At 37.6% G+C, this 23,344-nt stretch overlaps 1 protein-coding gene across 4 annotated transcripts in view; it reads right to left on the reverse strand.

Moving 5' to 3' along the window:
- Positions 1-23,344, reverse strand: part of DCLK1 (doublecortin like kinase 1) — a 323,697-nt gene that overhangs the window by 32,056 nt on the left and 268,297 nt on the right. For all 4 annotated transcript variants that reach the window (XM_054701201.1, XM_054701200.1, XM_037527168.2 and 1 more), the window contains 6 exons: positions 23,108-23,227; positions 19,651-19,797; positions 6,896-7,029; positions 5,185-5,262; positions 4,708-4,804; positions 2,488-2,568 (listed from right to left, as the gene is read on the reverse strand). In XM_054701201.1, the coding sequence (XP_054557176.1) occupies positions 2,488-2,568; positions 4,708-4,804; positions 5,185-5,262; positions 6,896-7,029; positions 19,651-19,797; positions 23,108-23,227 (657 nt within the window). The remainder of the gene's footprint in view (positions 1-2,487; positions 2,569-4,707; positions 4,805-5,184; positions 5,263-6,895; positions 7,030-19,650; positions 19,798-23,107; positions 23,228-23,344) is intronic.

Raw genomic sequence — 23,344 nt, forward strand, 5'->3', positions numbered from 1 at the left:
GCTTCTTAAACTTTCCCAGTTCATGGAAGATCATTTTTGTTTAGCACCCTGGAGTAAATGCAAAGGTGGCTGAGGTTGCCACTGACCACTCTTGGGCTCTGGCTGCCCTACTTGGTTATCCTTGGGGCTTGATAGGATTAATATCTTCATTTGTACACCAGTTGGGAAGCTCTGGTAGCAAACATTTAAAACAAACCTGAGCCGCATGTCTGTACATATTCACAAATGTGTGTGTATGTGTATAATAGATATAATATATATTATATATGTGTGTATGTATATTATATGTGTGTATAAACATATAATATGGTTATTTATATATATATACTGGGTTATAAGAAAAGTCGTTTGGTATTTTTGCGGAGAAAACTTAGAAAAGAATGTCATGGGGGCCTCCCTGGTGGCACAAAGGGTTAAGCACCACACTGTGAAGCAATCCTCAGCCTCTGCAGCGCAAGTTCGATCCCCAGCCAGGGAGCAACCCACATGGCGAGCAGACCTCTCCTGTCTTGCCCGCTGCTCCCCTCAACAGTGTATTTCACTCAGTCTGCCTGTTCTGTTCCCCACTCTGTCTCTGGTGAATCCTCTCACCCCCTGCATCTCTGGCCTGTACTCCAGCTCTTGTATGAATAAATAAATAATTTATTTTTTTAAAAAGAAAAGAATGTCATGACTTTTCCAACAACCCAAAATATGTATGTCTGTATGTGTGTGTATTCTCCTATCATATACTATAACCACACAGGAGGTGCGAGGCATCAAGCTCAGATGTGTAATGTTGGGGAACTGGAAGCAATGGCCACTGAGTGGCAGAACATGAACTAGATTCCATGCTCTTGTCACCTCACATGTAGTCTATGTCAACAAGGTGATTTTAATATAGCTTATTCTCAGTAATTAGTTCTGAAAAAAATCCACAACTAAACACGCAGAGAAGTGGAACAATTTGTTGTCTTCAACTTTCTGCCAGATCACTCAAAGCAGTAGAGAGGATGGCATAATTTTTATCAGTGAGTTAACATTTTGTTTGTCCATATCTATGCCCCTGTTCATATCTTTACCCAAATCTATATCTATTTTCTATTCTGGTAGTAAGAACCATTAAAACAAGGTATGCCGAGTTGGCATCTGTCACTGGGGATACCGACAGTACTGACATTGTAAGGTTATGGGGAAAACACAATCGGTTATGTATGTTAGATGCTTAAAATAGTCCTGGGCAAACTCTGCAAGTTAATCACTTTACAAAGATTAATTATTATTACTAAAGACAAAGCTCATTAATCAGTTGTAGAAAAATATAAGGTTAAAAAAATAATGACTCCAGGGCCTCCCCGGTGGCGCAGCGGTTGAGCGCAGGGTTGCGAAGCTGCCCGCAGCCTCTGCAGCGCCGGTTCTATCCCCGGCTGCTCCCCGGCCACCAGAGGAGGGTCCCACATGGCACGCAGACCTCTCCTGCCGCCCGCTGCTTCCCTCAGCAGTGTACTTCGGTCCTTCTGCCTGCTCTGCTCCCCGCTCTGGCTCTGGTGAATTCTCTCGCCCTCTCGCACTTCTGACTGTACCCAGTACTTGTATGTATGTATGTACAAATAAATAAATAAATAAATAAATAAATCTATCTTTAAAAAAAAAATAATGACTCTGGTGGCCTAGGGGTTAAGTCTCAGTGTTGTCATTGCTGTTCAGCCTGAGTTTGATCCCTGGCCAGGGAGATGACCCACATATGGCCCAGAAGACCTCTCCTGTCTAGCATGCTGCTCCCCTTAGCAGTGTATTTCAGTAAGTCTGCCTGTTCTGATCCTCACTCTGTCTCTGGTGAATGCTCTCAACCCTCATCCCTCTGGCCTACAATCCCAGTTCTTTTATGCAAAAAACCCCTCTGCTTTAAAAAATTCTTTCACATTGAAAGAAATATGACTAGACCCTTGTACTGAAATAGTAGCAGCAGAAGTAACATCTGGGAGCTTTTAGAAATTCAGAACTATTCCATTTGAGTCTGCATTTTAATGAGATTCCTGGGTGACTTGTGAGCATGTGTAAGTTTGAGAAGTGCTATACTGCAGTACTCCAAGGCTTTTTCAGTACTCCAAAGGTCATTTGTATTTTGGGTAGAAATGATGCACATGCAGTACTGACTCAGAAAAGATGCTCTTGCTTATTGATGGTTATTTAGCCCTAATCTAATCTGGTCCACCAAGAGTAGGTTGTGGGGTGATGGGTAGTAACCAAACACAGCTTGACAATAGAAGACTGTGTTATCTGAACCAAACTATACGTGTTGTGCAAGGGATTGTGGGAATGCACATCAACACTAACACATCAGATGCTCTCATGGCCCAAGGGAGATTCCAGAGCTGTTCTGGCACACTGGAGGGGATGGAACTAATGCAAACACAAACTTTAAAGGGAAAGTGACACCATTAGGAAATCTGTACTCTCAAAAAGGCAAGTGAGAATTGAACATAAGGACGAGAAGGAGTCACTTACATTAACCCAGGGATGCTCAAGGACCTGTATGGCTGAAAATCGCTGATCAACATTGACCAACAGCATCATGGTAATGAGCTCCTGTGAAGGGAAACAGCAGTTCCATTTGTCTTACTGTTAAGGTAAACATTTAAGTGTTCTCAACTGCATAAGTTCTCTTTTGGTTTGGAAAAGCATTTGTAAAAGCTTTAAATCTTAAATATATCAACTCAAATTACTCAAACTACCTAAATGACATCTTCAAAGTTTAAGTAAGGGTAGAATTTGGAATTATAAATGTATACCTTGTATTTGATGGAAAAATTGAATGAAATTCATATTAAAATCAATTTCATAAATGTTTTCAATAAAAAAATACAAGTGAAAGATTTAATATGCCTTCAGAATTTGCTCTTCAAAGACAGATTTAAAAGTTACTTTAATATAAAAATCACATTTTTAAAACTTACACTTTCACTTTGACATCTGAAAGGAAAATGGATTTTTCCTCTAATTGAAACATGGCACATTTAAGTTTGAAAGAGAGGAGTGAGGAAAACTGACAGAATTACTGGTAGCTAGTTGGTAAAATAGAAAATATCCTTTAGTAGCCAAAGAATTCTAAACGAATTTATTGTAGCTGTTTCCAAAATTACCAGATCAATCAACACAAACAAAATAGAACGTTTAAAAGGTAAATTAACTAATATTTCTTAAATTAGTGAAACTTCCTGATAAGTTTTAATTAATTGGATAAGGAAAGCACAGCTTGGGTTTTAATGATGAATTTGTCATACATTTGTCCATTTTGGGATTAGATGTCCCCTTGTAATAAAATGGTTAGATCCGTACTATTCGATTCCTTATATTTACAGCTTTGAGTATCACTCCATGACGGGGATAAATTTATTTCCATTGATAGAGAGATTCTACCTATACTTTTAAACATGGATCAGGACTTATTAAAACAACTACTGTATGTGATACACTTTGGTGGTTCCCATGATTGTGTAGGAGATGGTTGTCTATCAGTGACTTTGAACCCACACATTATGGAGTGACCACTTTGAGAGCTGGACAGGTTCCCGAGCAGTCTGTTCATGGGAGATAATGCTTCCATTTCCATCTCTGGAGTCGTTGTGGCTCATATCTTTTCACTGTTGTGCCCTTTCTCTGTGACTTCTCTCAATTCCCCCTATTTTCCTAAGTCTAGAGACACATTTTTAGACAGTTCTAGGAAATGAGAGACTTGGGCCCAATATGCATCATTTTCTGTGGAAGGTGGCCATGCCTAAGGAGTCAGGTTTTAAATTTAACTCATTCTCAGGATATCACAGAAGGAAAGGCATATATACATTGTATAGTCTAAAGATAATTATTTCTCCATATGGATTTTTCAAAATTAAAGCCAATGCTTGGAAACAGGAATTTCAGGGATCATTTAAAAGGTTTTCTCTATATCTTATGGTCTAATTCTGTCTTACTGTGACATTTTTATAATTTTATTAAAAGTTTATTTTTTAGATGAATGGAACAAAAATCATATTCCTTGTCCCTCTCTGTTATAAATCCCAGCTGTCTTTTAAGGGCCACATGAAATCATAGCTTCTTCATGATGTCTTTCTTGATCATTTCAACTCATGCTGAGCTTCCTCTACCTTGGCTGTTTAATTCATGCACTTATTTATTTATTCATTAATTAAATATATGTTGAACACCAGCTATGTACTTACTGGTCACTATTTAGGCACTGATCACATTGAAATAAACAAAATTGACAAAAAATCCTTGACTCAATGGAATTTTCATTCTAGGAAGGAGAGTCAGAGAATAAATGAAACAAATAAATGTAGTTATGTATGGAGAGAAGTAAGTAAACAGGTAGGTGTAAAAGCTATGATTGGAAACAGGATGGGAAAGTTTCTCTAAGAAGGTGACATTAAGTCAAGATCCAAAAGAAGTGAAGCAATAAGCCATGCAGATATCTGAAGAGGGCTCAAGCCTGGTGGGGCAGGGCACAACTACAGCAATGTGACAAAAGTGACAAGCTAGGGAAGCAGAGACAATAAATTGGGATGGCTATGAAGAGATGATTTGATGATTGTGAAGTCTTGGGAACCCTAGTAATTACAACAAAAATGTGCACAGAAATTACATTTATATCATTTGTTTCTGCAAACAATGATTCAAAATCACTAATCCCACTGACACACAGGTTGTAAGGAAGAACTGGACACCTACCTTTGCAGAATCAGAAACATTATCCCAGTATGGAGAAGGAAAGTCCACTTGTCCCATCAGAATTTGATCAAAAAGCACCTCCTGGTCATCACCACTTCTGTTTACACGAACAAACAACAACAAAGAAAAAACAGCACCAAAGCGTCAACTCAGAGTATGTCTCTTCATGCTGATGCATCGGAACCCTTTCTTTTCCCATAAATGTGTAAAATATTTGTTCTTAAGCATTGCAGAATGTCAATATGGAACTGTTCTTTTAAATTAAGAAAGAATGAGCTTTTAAATTATATGAGGGAAGATTTATGGAAGGTATGTAAATTAGCATGCACAACATGGAAAAAATAACAGGCATTGCAAGTAAAGTTCTTATTATATTCTTTCCCTGCTGCAGGCTCCTCTGTGCAAAAAGGCCAAAGGGATCACTCAGAGAAGAGAGGAATGTTTTGTTGGTGCTGACGAAAAGATTGCTGCCCATACCCACGGAACGGAGGGAAACCACACAGCAGAATGTAAGTGATTACACCAGCTGCCCAGATGTCCACCTTGAGGCCATATCTGGAAAAGTAAGTGATGTTAGAGTTAGCAAAATCAGGCCAGGACAAATTATGGGGCATGGCAAAATAGATCTACTCTAAACCAAAACACATAGCAAACAAAATAAAACAACCCAACAACAAATGCTAAACTAAAACCCACCAGCTAATCAATTCAAGGACCGAATAATCAAAAAGAGACTACATTAGACACATGAATAAAATCAAGGAGATAGAGGTTTAGGCTCATATCCAAATATTAGTAAGTGAAAGGTTTCAACAAAAGAGTTTATCAAAAGCATATAAATTGTATGAATGGAATGGACCTTTGAGACTAACTTTCTAGTTTTAGAGATAATAATTACATAGAGGGTATTTTCCAGTTTGTAGAGCACCACATACATTATCTTAACACTGTTAAGTTATAGAATGAGTACTACTGGCTATTTTAAAGAAAAGGTTCAGAGGGGTAAATAACTTTGCTCAAGACAACACAATTAGTTAGCGGTTGAACAGGGTTCCACCCAAAGTCTCACCCAATTCTCTTTTTCCCACACACCACTTCCTCCCTGGAAGCCATCTGAGGGTTCATAGCAGCCAGGCAATTGACTGTGCCCTTGAGGGTGGTCATGCATGGCTCTGCATGTGGGTTTCCAACTCAACTTGAATTTGATGAGTTAAAAAGCTCTTGTTCTCGTACAGATCACTTTAGGGATGTCCATTCTTAACTGTTCTGTATTTCTACCTTTCCTGTCTATGGTACAAGCAGAAAAATGATCATGCTTGATCACATCAGAGGATACAACCTAGACCATTAGCTGTGAGTTGGTTCTGCTAATGGGAAGAAAAAAGGAGGGCAGTCTCCTCTTGCTACCCCACCCTTCCCTATCCTTCTGTTTAAGAACAGTGTTTTAGAGCCCCCTATGTTCCTTGGCAATGAATGGGGCTCGTTGCAGAAAGAGACTTTTACTGCAGTAAAGCCAAGAACATACATGGAACTTCACCCATCAGAGTCTGAGTTGATACATGTGCAAAATGGGAGTCACCCAATCTATTGGAAGAATAAGAATTAAGTAAAGGAGCATAGGGCCTGGCATCAGATAAATCCTTAGTAAGAATTAGGCCACTCTGCCTTCTCTCCTCTTTCTAGGATAGAGGTTTACATTCATTTGATACTGCTGCCCATAGAAATTCCCAGAAACTGAAGTGTATACTCCATAGATAATCAATGGACCACTAAAAGAACCCAAATGGGACCTGCCTTGGAGAATAAGGGCAGACGAGAGAAATAACTATGAGCGACTGTAATCATAGCACACAGCAGTGTCTATTTCCTTTATCTCCAAAAGTGAGTTAATTACCATTGCTCTATGTTTTTTCTGTTAGTCCAAACATTTTTCACTCTGGGGTTAATAACTACTGTTCTGCCTTTAACAAAAGCCAAATGGAAACCTTAAACAGGATTGCAGTAATTGGCAACTTGATTAGGGAAACAGAGAAAATGGCTCCCACTTTATAAACTTAAAAAAAAAAAGTGAAAGAAATCTGATAGCTAATTCTACCTGGGTGGGAAAAAGCAGTACTTCTTCTCCTATTCTTGAAGTAGACTGGTTCTTTTGTAAACCCAGCACTTCAATAAATAGATAAGCATTTACCCAGTCTCTGCAATGATTTCTGGAGCCACATATGTTGGGGTGCCGCAGACTGTGTACAGAGGGCCATCGACGATAGTGGCCAGCCCAAAGTCCCCCAGCTTCAGTGATTTACTGCCATCTTGGTGTTCATATACCTAAAGTAAAAAGTGAACATGTCTTAAAACCAAAAGATGAAAAACTCTGCTGAAAAAAAATGAAGGACAATGCAGTTTAGATTTACTGTATTTATCTCAAGTTAAAAAAAAAATCTGGCAACTATGCAAGGATATACACATAAGGGGATCTTTTTTTGATTACAGCTGAATTGGAAACATGGTGAACAAACGAGAGAAATTCACTCCATAGATTATGGTAAATTCATACAAGGGGATGTTCCATGACCACTAAAATGGTGACATGGGTTTATATTTACTGAAATGAATTATGTTTGGAAAGTGAGGACAGCAGATTTCAAAAATGGTTTGTATAAAGTGTCTATTAAAGAAAAAAAAAAAACTCAGACAAAGAAAAATGTCTGAAAGACTAAGTGCTGGTGTGTCTGTATCTGGGTAGTTGAATTATGAGATTTTCTTTTCCTTTTGCTTATTGCACTTGATGTTTTCTGCAATTTAAATTGATTTAAAGAATATAATGACATAGAAAACCTCTGGTGCAGTATTTCCAATTTATGAAAACAATTACCTCTTCATTTTAATATATTAGGAGCTTTCAAAATTTGGTTCTTTAGTAATTGAATAAAAAACTACATGTATATTAAAATACTTTATTTTCAGTGTCCCATTTCTGATGAGAACTATTTACTTTTTTTTTATTAATAATTGAAAGGGATATTAACTTTTCATTTCACCTGTGGCAATTTGGAAAGATTTATCAGGTGCAGCGTCAGCATTCTGTTCAGGTTTCCTTATTAAGGCAGTAAAAGTCTCCAGTCTTTCACCCAACAAATCAAGAAAAGGAAGCATGTGACTATAGGCAAGTTTTTATATGCCTTTAATTCTAGTCTGTGATCAAGCCAAATAGATATCCTCTAAAAACTATTCCAAAAAACTTACATTATCTTGAAGAAAAGATTGAAGAACATTCAGAGTTCTAATCCAGTGCCTTCCATTGGAATCAATAAGATAAAAGAAAATAACAGTCTAAAGCTAGTTTTTCTAGCAAACGTGGTCGCCAGGAGATGCCTCAAGGAAATGGTGAAATTTTCCTTGTACATGAAAAGAATTCATTGAGCAAGTCAAGGCCTGCATGTTCTTCTGTTATCGCTCTATGATCATCTGCACTTGTACAGCAGTTTGAACCTCTTGCACAGCAAGGCACATCTCCACACATCAGGAGTGCCGCTACCGTTCACACGCCCTGTTGGCCTGCTTTTGAGTAAACGTAGAGGAGCTTCGCATTTCTTTGCAGCATAAAGTGCAGATGTTTGGCCAGCTAAGCTGCAGTTTCAGCAACGACCATTTGGATCTAACTGTTTTGGCAGCGGCAGGCAGTCAGCTCCTTCTCTCTGGAGAGTCAGTGTCTCTTCTTGAAAACACGGGCAGAAAACATCTTTTAAATTTTCTTTTTTTTAATAGTTTTTTTTTTAAGATTTACTTTATTTATACAAGAACCGGGGTACAGGCCAGATGTGCAGGAGGGTGAGAGGATTCACCAGAGACAGAGCAGGGAACATAACAGGCAGACTGACAGAAATACACTGCTGAGGGGAGCAGTGGGCAAGACAGGAGAGGTCTGCTGGGCCATGTGGGATTCTTGCTGGCCGGCTGGCCGGGATTGAACTGGCACTGTAGAGGCTGCGGACAGTTTCACAGCGCTGCGCTCAACTGCCTGCGCCACCAGGGAGGCCCTACATTTCCTTCACAGTCAGAACATGGAGGCCTCTCTGTAAGAACTCGCCTATGATCAAGGCATCCCACAAGCAGGCACTGGAGTCACCTGCACTTGGGCTGTTAGAGCAAAGATAGCCATATGTCCCACACAGATGTGGCTTTGCCCAACTGTCATCTGCGATGGACACCCCTCCCTGTTTTAGTGAAGCAGCTGTCTAGCCCTGGTCAGCAGGAGCAAGTTTGAGTTAGAGACTTTGAGGCACCAGAATTGCAAAACACAGCGTTGTCCCCAACCTAAACATTTTCAGGCAAAAGAAATCCCTTCATTGTAGTCTCACATGCCAGCCATTCTGGTCATCCAAATGACAAGCAAATGTTTTTCATGAAAAGAAATCTGAGATGGAAACATCTACCAGAGCATCTAGTTTATCTTCCAGACAGAACAGAATTGTTTACTTCCTTAATTCCATTTTGTTAGTAAAACCTTTCTAAAATGCAAAATAATCTCTTGCTTTGATGCTCTGTTAGTTCCAAACATTCACGGTGCATGTTTTGTAAGGTTGTGCAGATTTCAATCTACACAACTCCATTTATACAGGAATTTTGTGACTTTTTCCTAAACATACTATCTGTAATCACCTAACTTTACTCAAGAGTTGGATAAAAGCAGATGTTGGTAGATCTGGGTATAAGTTACATTTTAGTGCTGAATATGACCATGTAATTCTCTTAGAAGTAGCAAAGGTGTGGTTTTTGTACATCTACATTTTAATAGAAATTTCTTTTAATATGTAACTAGATGCCAATTTTGTTTAATATAGCAGAGCATAATAGCTCAAAATTTCAATAACTTAGGAAAAAAGCATTATAAAGCTATCTTAAATAAAGAAGATGGGATGACCTCAGTGTAATAATTCTTCTAAAATAAACCAACACCATTTAAACAGAATATATAGAATCTATTCTTTTAATATTCTTTCTATCTCCCATTAATCATTTCTAAATGTTCCTTATTTTGTTTGAAAATGGTGTAGGAGAATTTTCAAGAACACAAAGTTTAAATGATGTTTATGAGAGATAATAAGTGCTTAGACACAAGGCCCTATTCCAGGTAATTGAAAACATTTCTAGACGCAAGTGCATTAGAAATACTTCAGCAAAATGTTTTTGCAGGTGAATAAATGTCCAGACCTTTATTTTGGGATTCTGTTTAACTTACTGTCAGGCAAGGCAGGAAACAAGGTTGCCTGGGGTTTTCCTCTGTCAACACTTTTTGAGAAAGTTACAGAAGAATATATTCCAGGGCTTCCTCTCCTCGAAAATAAGGACGTGAGTCCTAAGTGGAATAAGGAGTCTGCCTCACAATTGGGGCTCACCATCAGCAACCTGAAACACACTCACCCTTATTTCTTACTAAGCCAATGGCAGAGGCACATGACTGAGGCCATTGAAAAATGTAATTATGCTTTTCACAAAATATAATTTAAAAAAGAAAAACATAATTAAAACTTTCTTAACATCACAGATTGCTAAATACATCTGTTTCAAACACACTCATGCACACATGTGCACACACACACACCCTCTCAAAACCATCTCCAGGAAGGATTTTCCCAAATGGCAGCTATAAATTCATTTTGTACTAAGTTTTTAATTAAAAGTTAGAGATCAGAAAGCCTCTAATGAGTTTACATCGAAAGTGCCTCGTCCTTGGCTCACACAGCTCTCTGAGTCTATTCTGACTTTGTTCCTCAGCAAGTCTCCTCATCTGACCATCAGGCAGAAAGAACATGACCAGACTGACAGCCCAGTCCAGTAAGTGGGCTAGAAGAAGAACTTTTTTGGCTATAACTGTATTTTAAAGCCTCCATAAAACATGACCCACACTTGAGGTGGGAGTACATTAATTGTCAATCAAAGAGTATTCACAACATGTGATATAATTTAATGTTCATTCCAGGTCCTTTAAATGCTATAGATGTTCCCCCACATTTAAAACACCGAGGGGCTATTAAAGAGACGGGGATTAGTGCAAATTACCCAGTATGTAGTGCTTTCACTGTTTTAACTAAGCAATAAAACTGTGTAATTGTACAACACTAATTGAATGCAGCTACACATAATTGTGGGCTGCCATATGTATCCTATTACCATAAAGACTGTCAGTATTTTGTAAGCTACTCTTGTGATCATTGCAGATGGCTACAGTCAGAGAAGTTGTTCTCTAGGGTTTATTATATGGCTATAAAGACATCCCAGGATTTGACAGACTAAATGTATTAAATGACAACAATTATGAAAAAGGTTCCAATTAAAAGCTGAAGGCATGTCCAACCAAGAATAGATATAGTGAAAGGTCAGGTATGTAGGCTTTGGCACGCTGATATTTTATACCAAATTTGTCTCTTTTAAATAAGAGTTTTATTTTTGTTTCTTTTTCATTTGCTTAGGATTTTGCAGGAACTTTAACTTGCTGAACAGTAGACGTTTGGGCATATGCCCAATTTCCCTAGGATTGGAAACTGAGACCATTTGGGAAAGTTATTTGAAATAGTAAAAGAGTTAATATATAATCATAAAATAATTGTCCATGAAACAAGTGTCCATAAAATAATATGAAAATTCACAAGTAACTTGTACCCAATAAATGGTTTTTGAGATTCCCACAATAGAAAGCTAAAACTGACTTACATAACAGATATGTTGGAACAAACATAATTCTCAATGTTCCCATGAATTCAAGGATAAATAACCCCATTAAAAGCTGGCTGATTAATCATTAGCAATCACTGAAGGATTCTTCAAAGAGGAGCTCAATAGTTCCTAAAAATTATTTCATTGAATAGAATTGAGCTAAAATGGCATGAAATCATGTCAAGAAAAAAGTCAATTTACTTTTTAACAAATATAGTATCTCTTTTAAAAATATTGATTTTCCTCCAGCCATGATATATGGTCTTTATGATGCTTCCTAAGGAAAATGGATTAACTGTATCTTTAATCTTTAGGAAGTAAACTATAACAACATTCATCTGGGGAATTACTTTGCAAAATAAGCGTATAGTCCACATACTTTAGAATTAATTCTCCTGATAAAATAATTCTTAAACCAAACCCATTTTACACTGACATGTAAAATTTTTATGAAATCTAAAGTTAAATGAAATCATAAAAATAATAAAAGTTGTGTAGAAGTCAGAAGAGGGATAACAGATTTGGAGAGAAAAATAAAATAGCCTTTCAAAGTATCACACTAGAAATATCTGGGAAGATGGAGACTTGAAAAGAGCCTGATGTTAAAATGTTAAAATGGCCACAAACATCTAAAAAATCCTATTCAGCTGTTATGAAAAAAACAGGAAACAGGCACAATTGATTCTGTTAGCAACTGTATATCCTAAGACTTTGCTAAAACTGTGGGGACTCCATGTCATTGCAAATTTTAAAAATTATATTTTGTTTTTATTATACAAATAATATCCAATATGTCATTACAGAAAAATTAGAAAACACAATTATAGGGGGAAGAGGATTAAACTCACCAATAATCCTGACACCTAGAAATAACCATTGTTTTAGCATTTTGGGTCATGCACTTCAAGAACTTCCTTTCTCTCTTTCCTGCCTTTTTTACCCACTGTACTATATATCCTGCATGTTTTCCTAAATGAATAATCATGTATCCATTTTCAATGGTTGTTGGATATTCCATTGTATGGCAGTATCATAATAATGCAACAACTACTACCACTAACATTTACTAAATACAGGGGATATACCAGGCATCAGGTTGAGGACTTCACACTCATGTCCCATTTGATTTTCCCAATAAACCTTTTAGGAATTATACTGATATTTTTTAAAGGGGAAAAGGAAGCCTCAGAGATGTTCAGTAACTTGCCAAGATTACATAGCTAAAAGATGGCAGAGTCAGAATTTAGCTCAGGTATGCCTAAGTTCATGATTTCAATCAGTTTGTCCTACTGTGTCTCCATCATGCCATTAGGTAACTAACAAGTGCCCTGACATAAGTTGTGTATATTTAAACATATATAATATATACATATGTCTATACACCTATACGTTCCATACTGAAACACTGACACAAACATATCCTTTTTCTCTTTAGATTATATTTCTAGAAGTAGAATTACTTGGTCTCAGAGACAACATATTGTTAAAACCTTACCAAATTATCCTTCAGAAAGGTCCTATCAAGTGACTTTTGCACCAATGCGCATGTTATGACTGGTATCCTGTAACTTTGCCAACACAGAATTTATTATTATTATCATTAATCTTTGCTAGTCCAATAAGGCCATGACACTAAAGTGAAATGCTTGATATTATTTTAGTTTTTAATGACAGGAGACATGAACAGTGAAACAGACAGATACAGACCCACCAAGGGGATGCACTTCCTTTAGGTCTTCTTCTCTGTGATGGAATTTACAGGATTTTGAAAGGCCCTTTGCAAATGCTGAGTATCATAACTGGCACATTATTGTATTAAACAGTGTTTTGGGAAAAGGTTGTTTTTCTTCTATTTTTCCCTAAACTTTTTTCTACCTGCAGAGAAAATTTTTTTCTAAGTGCCCATAAAAAGTTTTTTCTTACATCAAACTCAAATCTCTTACCCATTAACATCTTCTATTTTGTTTGTGATCAGTGCTCCCAAGTCCAGCACAAAAAGTTTTCCCATCTCCCTGTTGTGGCCTTTCATATATTTGCAAAGAGCTACCATGCTGCACCTTCTCCCTCACTCCTCTGGGTTCTCCTGCCAGCCCCTGGCATGTGTTCAGGTCCCTCGGGGCAGGAGTGATGTGGTATGAGTAAGGTGGAGGACTCTCCATGCTGACACTCATTCAGTGAAGAGTGTCTAAGGAACAATCTTAGTATTTTCAGCAATCATGCCACACTGTGACTCAAACTCTCAGCTCATGGTGAAGTAACAGCCTTTTGATCTGGTCGGGTCAAGTTTTCCTGATATAATTTTCTGCAATGATCATTAAACTGACTATATCAAAATCACTTAGCCCTGGGGGATTTGTGTTTCTTTATTGTTAAATTTCATCTTACTGATTTTAAGCCTTTTTAGAGCCAAAGATATTTTTGGATAGTGATTCCATCATTTGATGGAATTCATTTTCATTTCTAGTAGCACTAGTAGCACTGATTAGAGCCAGGCCATGTAGAAGCCTGTGAGAGCCCTGGCTACCTTCCCTTGGGTCATTCCCCGACTATAAATCAACACTTTGGAGGTTCAACTTCATAGAATAGTGGACTGACTACAAATTGACTCCACTGTGTTTTTGTCCATGACCTCTAGGCATAATCTATCTGCAGCATATGCCTTGTCTACCAACTTAGCCAGCTGTCCTATCACAAAATGGATTTATTTGGGGATTAAGAATCATGGGATTAAGGCAGAAGGAAATCTGTTGTCTTGTGAGTTTGGTGTCAGGGCGAACTGAAGATTGGAAAACCTGAAGCACAACCTGTATTCCTCACTTGAGAACTAGGTAGTTATACTGCTCAAAATAATCCATTAGTAAAAGCCAGAGTTTCCAGCAGCATTTGTGATTTTGATGGTGGCTAAGAGAAAGCACAAATATCCAGAGGTAGAGTTTCTAAAGGACATTTCTGACCAAGAAAGGCACTTTCTCTGAAAAATTGCTTTCTCCTAGAGAGTGTTGGGGAGTTTGGAAGGAGAGTTATTTGAATATAAACTTGTGTATTTCAGAAAATCACTGTTTATTTCTGGAATCTAATAGACACTGGTGATGTAAGTTACATCTCTGCCAGTAAAAACTTTAGCTTTCCAAAGGAGATGGCATCAGCTTATATATTTTTAAAAGACCCTCCCAACTCCCTGAAAGAAACAGGCTGCTACTGATGATTTTTGCTGCCAAGAATACAAGCTTGCCATCTAGTGGTAAGTCATATAAACTGAAGGTGGTTGATCTTAATAAGGAAACATTTTTTTCTATTTTTTGTTTTTTTGGTATTTTTTTAAGAAAAGTCTTTTCAACAATTGGTGCCGGGAAAATTGGACTGTCACATGCCAAAGAATGAAACTAGATTACTATCTTTCACCAAATACAAAACTCAATTCAAACTGAATAAAAGATTTGGCTGTAAGATCTGAAACCATAAAATATATAGAAGAAAACATAGGTAAAATACCCATGACATAAATTTCAGAAAAATCGTTGAGGACTCATCTCCAGAAGCAAGAAAAACAAGAATAATATAAACAGCTCGGACTACATCAAACTAAAAATCTCCTGTACAGCCAAAGAGACAGAAACCAAAATGAAGAGACATCCTACTGAATGGGAGAAAATATTGACACAACATATCTGAAAAGGGATTGATATCAAAGACCTACAAAGAGCACACACAGATCAACAAAAACAAATCAAACAAACCAATCAAAAAATGGGGAGAAGAGCTAAACAGACACTTTTCCAAAGAAGAAATGCAAATGGCCAACAGGCATATAAAAAATGTTCAACATAACTTATTATCAGGGAAATGCAAATCAAAACCACAATAAAATACCATGTCACACCTGTGAGAATGGTCCATATTAAAAGAAAACAGAAATAATAAGTGCTGGCAAGAATGTGGTAAAAAAGGAACCCTCTTACACTGTGGGTGGGCAGGCATGGAAACTGGTCCAACCGCTATGGAAAGCTGTGTGCAGGTTCCCCAAATTACTAAAAATGGAGCTACCATATGATCCAGCAATTCCACTCCTAGGAATCAACCCAAGGAACACAAAAACACTAATTTGAAAGGAAACCTGTATGCCTATGTTTACTGTGGCTCTATTTACAATAGTCAGGATATGGAAACAACCTACATGCCCTAAAGCAGATGAATGGATCAAGATGTGGCATAAATACACAGCAATGAAAAATTTAAACTCATGCTATTTGCAGCAACGTGGATGGAGCTGGAAGGGATTATGTTCAGTAAAATAAGTCAGCAGGATAAAGATAAATATGGTTTATCTTGGTTTCACTTGTATGTGCAATATAGAGAAACCAAACAAAGGGTCAGAAAAAAGCAAAACTTGTGAGCTGACCATAGATCCAAGACATCCAGGAGTGGGATAAGGGAGAGGGAAGAGCACAAGGAACTACAGAGATGGAACACGGGTGCTGTGGTGGTGGGAGAGCTACGAGGACAACACCTGAGGGAAGAAATCAAATACTGTCCAAAAATTTAAAAAATGGAAGAAAAAAAGTATTTCATCTAAAAGTAAACTCTCATGGCACGCAGTGTGTATACACACATGTGGCCATGTACACATACACACATAATGGTCCCATCATCGGTGCAGAGGGGGAAACGCTGTACTTTCTCTCCCCAATGAGCTTTACACTGAGGTCAGTGTGAGTCCTCAAGGTAACAAATGAGTTGAGAAATGGCCTGGATGTGTCACGTAGGGTCTGTCCTCTCCTCTGTGAAGAAGTGTTCCTCATTCACTGACTCTCTGATCTCATCTACCTGTCACTCATGCCTAAGATCATTAAGCATCAGGCCTAACAAAGCAAAATGAACTAGATAGAATCACTGGCATGATGAATTTGTAAAAAGAAGAAAACTTGAGAAATTTTCATTTTTCAATCTAAAATGTGACAGAAATATCACTGTGAATAACATATTTTCAGAAAAATGCTTCCAACTAATCAAATACTTAGACTTGAATAAATCATTCACTTGATCAATACAGCTCTTTAGGGCCAAACTGCAGCATTTTTATAGTTTCTATAAGAACTAAAAATTAAAAAATGGTAAAATTTCTTCACATACAATGATACTATATAAAATGAAATCTAGAAGTAATTAGAGATTTAACAGCTATAATAAACATTGTATAAATAATTACACAAATTTTGTTATTAGTCTAACAATTTTTTTTGATGTCTCTCTATTGAAAACAGTAATTCAAAGTATTCAGTGAGGTCTTTTCATTTATTTCATAATTTTTCTGGTAATAAGAAATGGATTAAAAAACTTAATTTTAGTATTACATTTTGCCATTGGATGGCAAATCCATTCATGGCTGAATGGTAAAAATTTAAAATCAATGTCAAATGAAAACAAAAGATCAGTACACAATTTATTTTTAGGGATAACTTAATTTTTAATACAAATAAAAGGGGAATAAAAAGGGAGGGTACTAACAGTTACATACTATCTGTTTATCTTCATAAATCCTCTTAAAGGAGTCAAAGGAGTTAAGTCACTTGCTGAAGATCATAAAATTAGCCAGTAGAGAAGTGAAGCACTTGGCTTTGAACTTTTGTCCATATGACTATAAATCCTGGGTATGTGTAAGTGTGTCTCCCATGATGGTTCTCTTTTATTTCCACACAAATGTCCATAGAATGTGAAATTAACAGGTCTCAAGTGCAATTAGTGATGTCACCCTAATTTTGTTAAACTTATTCTATTACTTTTTATAAAAAATATTTTACTATAGCACTTATTTGATTCTACATATTTTGTCCTATAATAGATTTATTCACACAAAACTTACCAACCCTCACCATCCCCCATAGTAAGAAATTAATACTGAAGAAGCAAATACACTTTAGTTTTGCATTTATATATATATATATATATATTTAAAACATGTTGTGAATGACTGCAATGGTGCGTGTGAGTGTGTGTGTGTGTACACACATACAAATTCTTAAATTAGAAAGGAAAGGGGAAAAGAAGGAAGGAAGGAGGATTTCCTGGTGGCACAGAGGGTTAAGTGCTGTGCCGTGAAGCTGTCCGCAGCCTCTGAAGTGCAGGTTCGATTCCCAGCTGGCCAGGGAGATACCCACATGGCGCGGCAGACCTCTCGTATTGCCTGCTGCTCCCCTTAGTAGTGTGCTTCAGTCTGTCTGCCTGTTCTGTTCCCCACTCTGTCTCTGGTGAATCCTCTCACTCCCCCCCACACCCCTGCATTTCTGGCCTGTATCCTCACCCTTGTATAAATAAATCTTTAAAAAAAAAAGGAACTTTTTCTTGTGAGGGTAATTTAGACGCATTTGAATGAACATAATACTTAAAAAAATACCCTGCAAATTGTAATTTTAGTAAAAGTACACTGCTATATAATCATGTATGGCATTTACAAAAATAGATAATGCTCTGGTGAGAAGCAAGGGAACAATGGGTACATAAACTGAACTAGGAAAGGGGAAGGAAATAAAACTTTAAATTTCAATCACTGAATTTTCAAGCATAGAGAAGTTTTTAAACAAAGGCTCAGTTGTAAGTCTGTACCCAGGAGAGCATTCTACATAATTCAGGACACAGGAATAATGAATGCAGATGAGAGAAAATTGCTGCAGTTTATGGAGGTAACTATGCAGGAGAGAATGTTTAGGCTACTACGGATGTGGAATTTGAGGAGCAATTAAGTCAGAATAGGTCATTTGACCTCAGCTGCCTTCATTGAATAGTAGCTAGAGGATGGCTAACATAATTGCAATTAATTGCTCATGTATTTATTGCTTGAATGCCTTTTCCCCCATTTGAATGTCAACGTTACGAAGGCATATGTCTCTTTTGTTCCCTGGCATATAGCAATTACACAATAAAGTTCTCTTCCTAATTCATCCCTTTATGGAGTTCAGTGGCTAAAAGCTGGGTTTTGGAGGAGATGAGAACCTGGTCCAGATCTTGGCTCTTCCACTTATGAGCTTTTAATGACCTTGGGCAAATCTTTTAACTTTGAGGCACCAATTTCCTTACGTGTGAGATGGGACAGTAATAGAATTTATACCATGTGGCGGTTGTGAGGATTAAATGACAGGAGTGTAAAGCCCTTTGCTTAAGGCAACTGGATCCCCATTAGAGATCTTATCAGCCTTTGTTCATGCTGTGGGGGTCCGGCTGCTCATCTGCTTTTAAATTTGAGTGTCCACGTGGATCATGTTGGGGAGCTTATTGCAGTGCAGATCTACACTCAGATTCTAATTTGGTAGGTTTGTAGGGAGACTTAAGACATTTTTAACTGGGAATTACTCTGGTCCAGGGAATTCTTTCCTTGAAGAAACACTGCTTTGAAAAGATAATCCTCAACTCCCAGATTTCTGAAAAGATGGATAAAATGATATAACACGACTCTCAGGGCTGGGTAATAAAAGCAAAATAATTAGTTTTTTAGGTCAAGAAACTGAAGATAGATTTCATAAAAATTCTAACCTGAATAGCCAGCAAAAATTTTTATTCCTATATTCACCAGTGGCAACTCCCCATGTTCAGTCTGTCACATTTCTTTTCAGTAGTGTCCCCTTAACAATTGAACCAAGAGAAGATCCTAAACACACAGTTCAAAGCAAACCAAATAGTCACAAAGGGGATAAAACTATCTTTGATTTTGATTTTTATTTTTTAAAGATTTTTCTTTGATTTTTAAACACTCTTCATCATGATTATTTTTATGTAGAGGGTTTGGTGTCTTTAAAATTCGCTAGAATTTTCTCTTGGTTTTAGATATTTTGGGGAATGTAAATTTAGAAGACCAAGAGAAAGTCTAAAAGTCATTGCTTTTTATTGTCCCAGGTAAAAACTTTCTAACAAAGAGTGCCATAGGTAATACTGTAAGTATAAATATATGTGAAATGCCCAGCCCAAGGGGCTAACTATAGTCATAGGTTTCCTGAGATATCTCCCTACCCAATGCTGCAGTGTTTTATTTACTAATAAGCCAAGAGCTCCTAATGAAGCATTAAAGCATTAACCCTTGTAGATCAAGTGAAAAGGCTAGTCATTTCCAGCTAGTTAACTGGAGGCCTATTGGAAAGCGGCTTTGATGGTATTTTTTTGTAAGGAAAGAAAAATAAGAAAAAAAGAGAGAGAGAGAATTATTTGTATTCACTCAAAATGCCCCAAAGTTGGCATTTCTCTTACCAGCAGGTTCTCTGGTTTGATGTCGCGGTGGACGATGTTCAGGCTGTGCAGGTATTTGATGGCACTGGCCAGGTTGTACAGCATTCCACTGGCGTCTCGCTCAGTGTACTTGTTAGTGGAAGTAATGGCATCAAAGAGGTCTCCTCCCTGAGAGGAAAAGAGCAGGTAGAAAAGTGCACTAGCAGATGGTTCAACGGGGCCGCCTGGAGAGGCAGCTGACACACTAGAAAGGAAATGAATAATGGAGGCCGGCACTTGGGTTCTGAGGGCCTTCCTTGCTACTTCCCTCTGAAAGGCCCAGAGACTTTCTGGCAGAAAGTCTTTCTGCCTCTCCTATGTGAAAACCAGTGACATTTCCTCTATACTTTCAAGAAAGGAGCAGAGTGAGGCTTCCCTGCCATCAGACACAGTCATTTCCACAGGCCCCTGGCAGGGAGGAGAGGTAATGCTGGGGGGTGGAGCTGGGTCTCCAGGGTAGAGGACTTGTGGCACCTGGTTATCCTGGAGGCCATGTGCTATATGCCTCATGCCAACTGCCAGCAGAAATTTAAATGCCTAATCCTAAACCTCCCCAAATAGAAACAGGTAATTCTGTAAATGGTGCCTTTACCAAAAAGTTCTGCTGCCTGGTGAGCACATACGTATATTCCTTTCATTCTTTATATTTAGCTCTCTTAGATTGGGCGTAGTGTTTTCTTTTCCAATAATGTGTTTTCTTTGTAAGGAACAGAGAAGAGGACCAGAAATTGTCATTCCCAAGATGAGAGAGAAAGGGAAGGTGGAGGGTGGAGAGATTACAAAGAAAGTTTTCTAGTGCCCTTATTCATTTGAACTTTTGATTTCCCTGTTCCTTGTTAATTTAATGTTAATTGGCAAAACAGTGATTTCAGGTTCCAATTTTAGTTCCATTTATTTGAAACCCTTTCAGAGAATTTGGGCCTGATTTACTAACCCAAATTTAGTATTTGCATCATTCTTGCATACAATACAGAACAGCCACTTGTGTTCATCTGTGTCCTAATGTAGCAAGGGACTCAATTTTTATTTTCCAATAGTAAAAGCAAAATATAATCTTTGCAGGCTGACAATTTTCCGATCTCACTATCTGGCCTGGTCCTGTTACTCTGTACAGTTTCCAGTTGGGAGGCTTGACCCATTGTCCATTCGGCCTCAGCAGTTCCCAAACTAAACACTTATTTTTTTAAAAATAATAAACACTTTCTCTCTCAACTTCTGCTTCTCTGAAAGGCTCCAATCTGCAGGCTTGGTGGTTGCTTCTGGGGAGGTGGGGATCATGGTGGGCTAATTGAACATAGAAAGACTTGTGTGGCTATGTGTGGTAACCCTGCAAAAACTCTACTGAGTTCCCAGTATCTGAACTCCAGGTACTCTGTCATTAGAGCTCCCTGCTTGCTTGGAATGTCCCTTCTATTCCCTTTGTCTTTCTAACTTCTGTTGATCTTCGAGGATCTGGTCCTCTTGCTCATCCTCCACAAAGCTGCCTTCCTGTAAACACACCAGTAGCTTGGACGTGCACAGGCAGAATTCTGAAGTCTTGTTCCTAATAATTATGGACTTTCACTCATGATAACTATTTCATCGTTTTCCAGAATATAGACATTGTTTATCCTTTAGCTTTGGTACACCAATGTGTCCTTAGCGTTTGAGAAGCAAGGCCCAGTTACATTTCTCAGGGGGAATGTTAAAGTCAGCCTGGGGCTGGCCTGCACATCTTAGGATGCCCCCAGACCCATCCTCATAGGGCCTGGGTCAGACTAATTTAAAGGCACAATTTAGTGGCACAGTTGAGGAGAGCCAATGCTGTAGACACTTGTTGGCCTTATTGGTCACCCAGAGAGAACTGATAAAGGCTGTTAGGTGACAGGAGGACCCCTCTAGTTTTAGTCACCACTGACTTGGTTACAGTCACCTGACAATGCATATGGTTGACATTCATATTAAGATTTCCCACAAAATGTGTTCTGAACTCTTGAGGCTTTGCCTTTTTTATTTATCAACTTCAAATTTAATTTAATAAAAATTAGCCAAAAAATAGCACACAGAGGGGCAACAAAATGGTTTGAAATTGTTAGGGTAAAAATTAAAAGCATTGTAAAAATAAATATCTTTGGTCCCTCATAAAGTATTATTTATAATGTTGGAAATTACCAAACTTTTTTGGTAATAAAATGCCAATATGAAAATTTTCTGAATAAATGAAATTGACCTTTGTTGTAATGCAGGTTTCCCCTGCTATTTGAAAGTAGAATGTTTCAATTTGGTATGATTTTATGGATTATTTTTTGGGTCTGGAAATGCTCAAGCATTTTTCCATGTAAATTAATGGTAATAGTGTTCCTAGATCAAGTTATACATAATAAGAATGTTCTACATTCAGATGGAGGGGGAAAGCTCCAACCAATTGATATTTTTATCCCTTTCAGCCTCAAGTGTGACAATAACCTTAAGACAAAAATGAGCCCTCACTCCTCTCAGAAATAAATGAATTCTAACTTGAAGTCATATAAGTGTATACACACATATATACACACACACACAAATGGTTCCATCTATAAAAATATAAATAACAAACTAAGCAAAAAACACATGCCAACAGATCTACAATGAAGCAAATCTGAATAATGAATGTTTAAAGGTCTAGGAACATCTTCCTATACAGAACAGACTAGTGTTTTCAATGCTTTCTTTGTCTTAAATCTTTACAAAAGAAAACCCTGTGCTCCACAATGCTGAATCCTGCCACTAGTTCCCGGGTGTGATTCCAAACACAGTTCCTGAAGCCCCAGACTCACCACGACGCGCACAGTTAATGCAGATGGCAGTGCCACTAACTTACAACACTCCACAACTAAAGTAGAAATTCCTTACATCTTAAGGTACATTACTATGATAGGAAAAGCTTGAGAAAAGTATAACTTCCTAAAAACAAAATCTTCAATTTAAAAAACTTCTGGTTTACTGAAAGTTTCAAACATGATATATAAATAAGTGAGTCACTGATCACCTAGATTATCAACATTTAACTCCTTCTATATTGTAAGTTTGACTAGAATAAAAGAAGCAGTTTTATGCCACAGGGTAAGATTCTAACATTCACTGACTAGTGGTAGATACTTCTGCATCATATTCCAATACTTTCTGTGTTATACAAACTGGTAGGCACCATCCCTTGCATCCCCACAATAATACCCCTAAGTAGGTACTATCATTATTCTCATTTTGCATATTGGAGAACTGAAGCACAAGTCCCTGTATTTCGGTCAATGCTGGGACTTGAACTCTTGAGGCATAATTCTAGTGTTAATACTCTTGAACATTAAGCCCAATCAGCAATGAGAGACTGAATCTTGGTGGGAAGAAAGAAAAGATTTCGTTCTTTTATATAAAGGTAAGTGTAGTGCTCTGTAAAGGTTTATTTCTTTTCCAAAATACACACCTTTACTAATTCCATGACAAGATAAAGTTCAGTTGGCACATCCATCTCTTCGATCAAAAGAACAATATTGGGATGTTTCACTCTTCTTAAAATGGACACTTCATTCTGAATCATGTGCTCCTGTCCAAGAAAAAAGTTACCTTAATCAATATACACTTCAAAATATATGAGGCTCTAACACAAATGAGTAAAATTATATTATCTGGGGGTTGAGGGAGACGTATCTTGGTAAAATAT

This window comes from Talpa occidentalis, unplaced genomic scaffold (genome assembly GCF_014898055.3).
Source record: "Talpa occidentalis isolate TD23 unplaced genomic scaffold, MPIMG_talOcc4v2.1 talOcc4.5, whole genome shotgun sequence".
Lineage (NCBI taxonomy): Eukaryota > Metazoa > Chordata > Mammalia > Eulipotyphla > Talpidae > Talpa > Talpa occidentalis.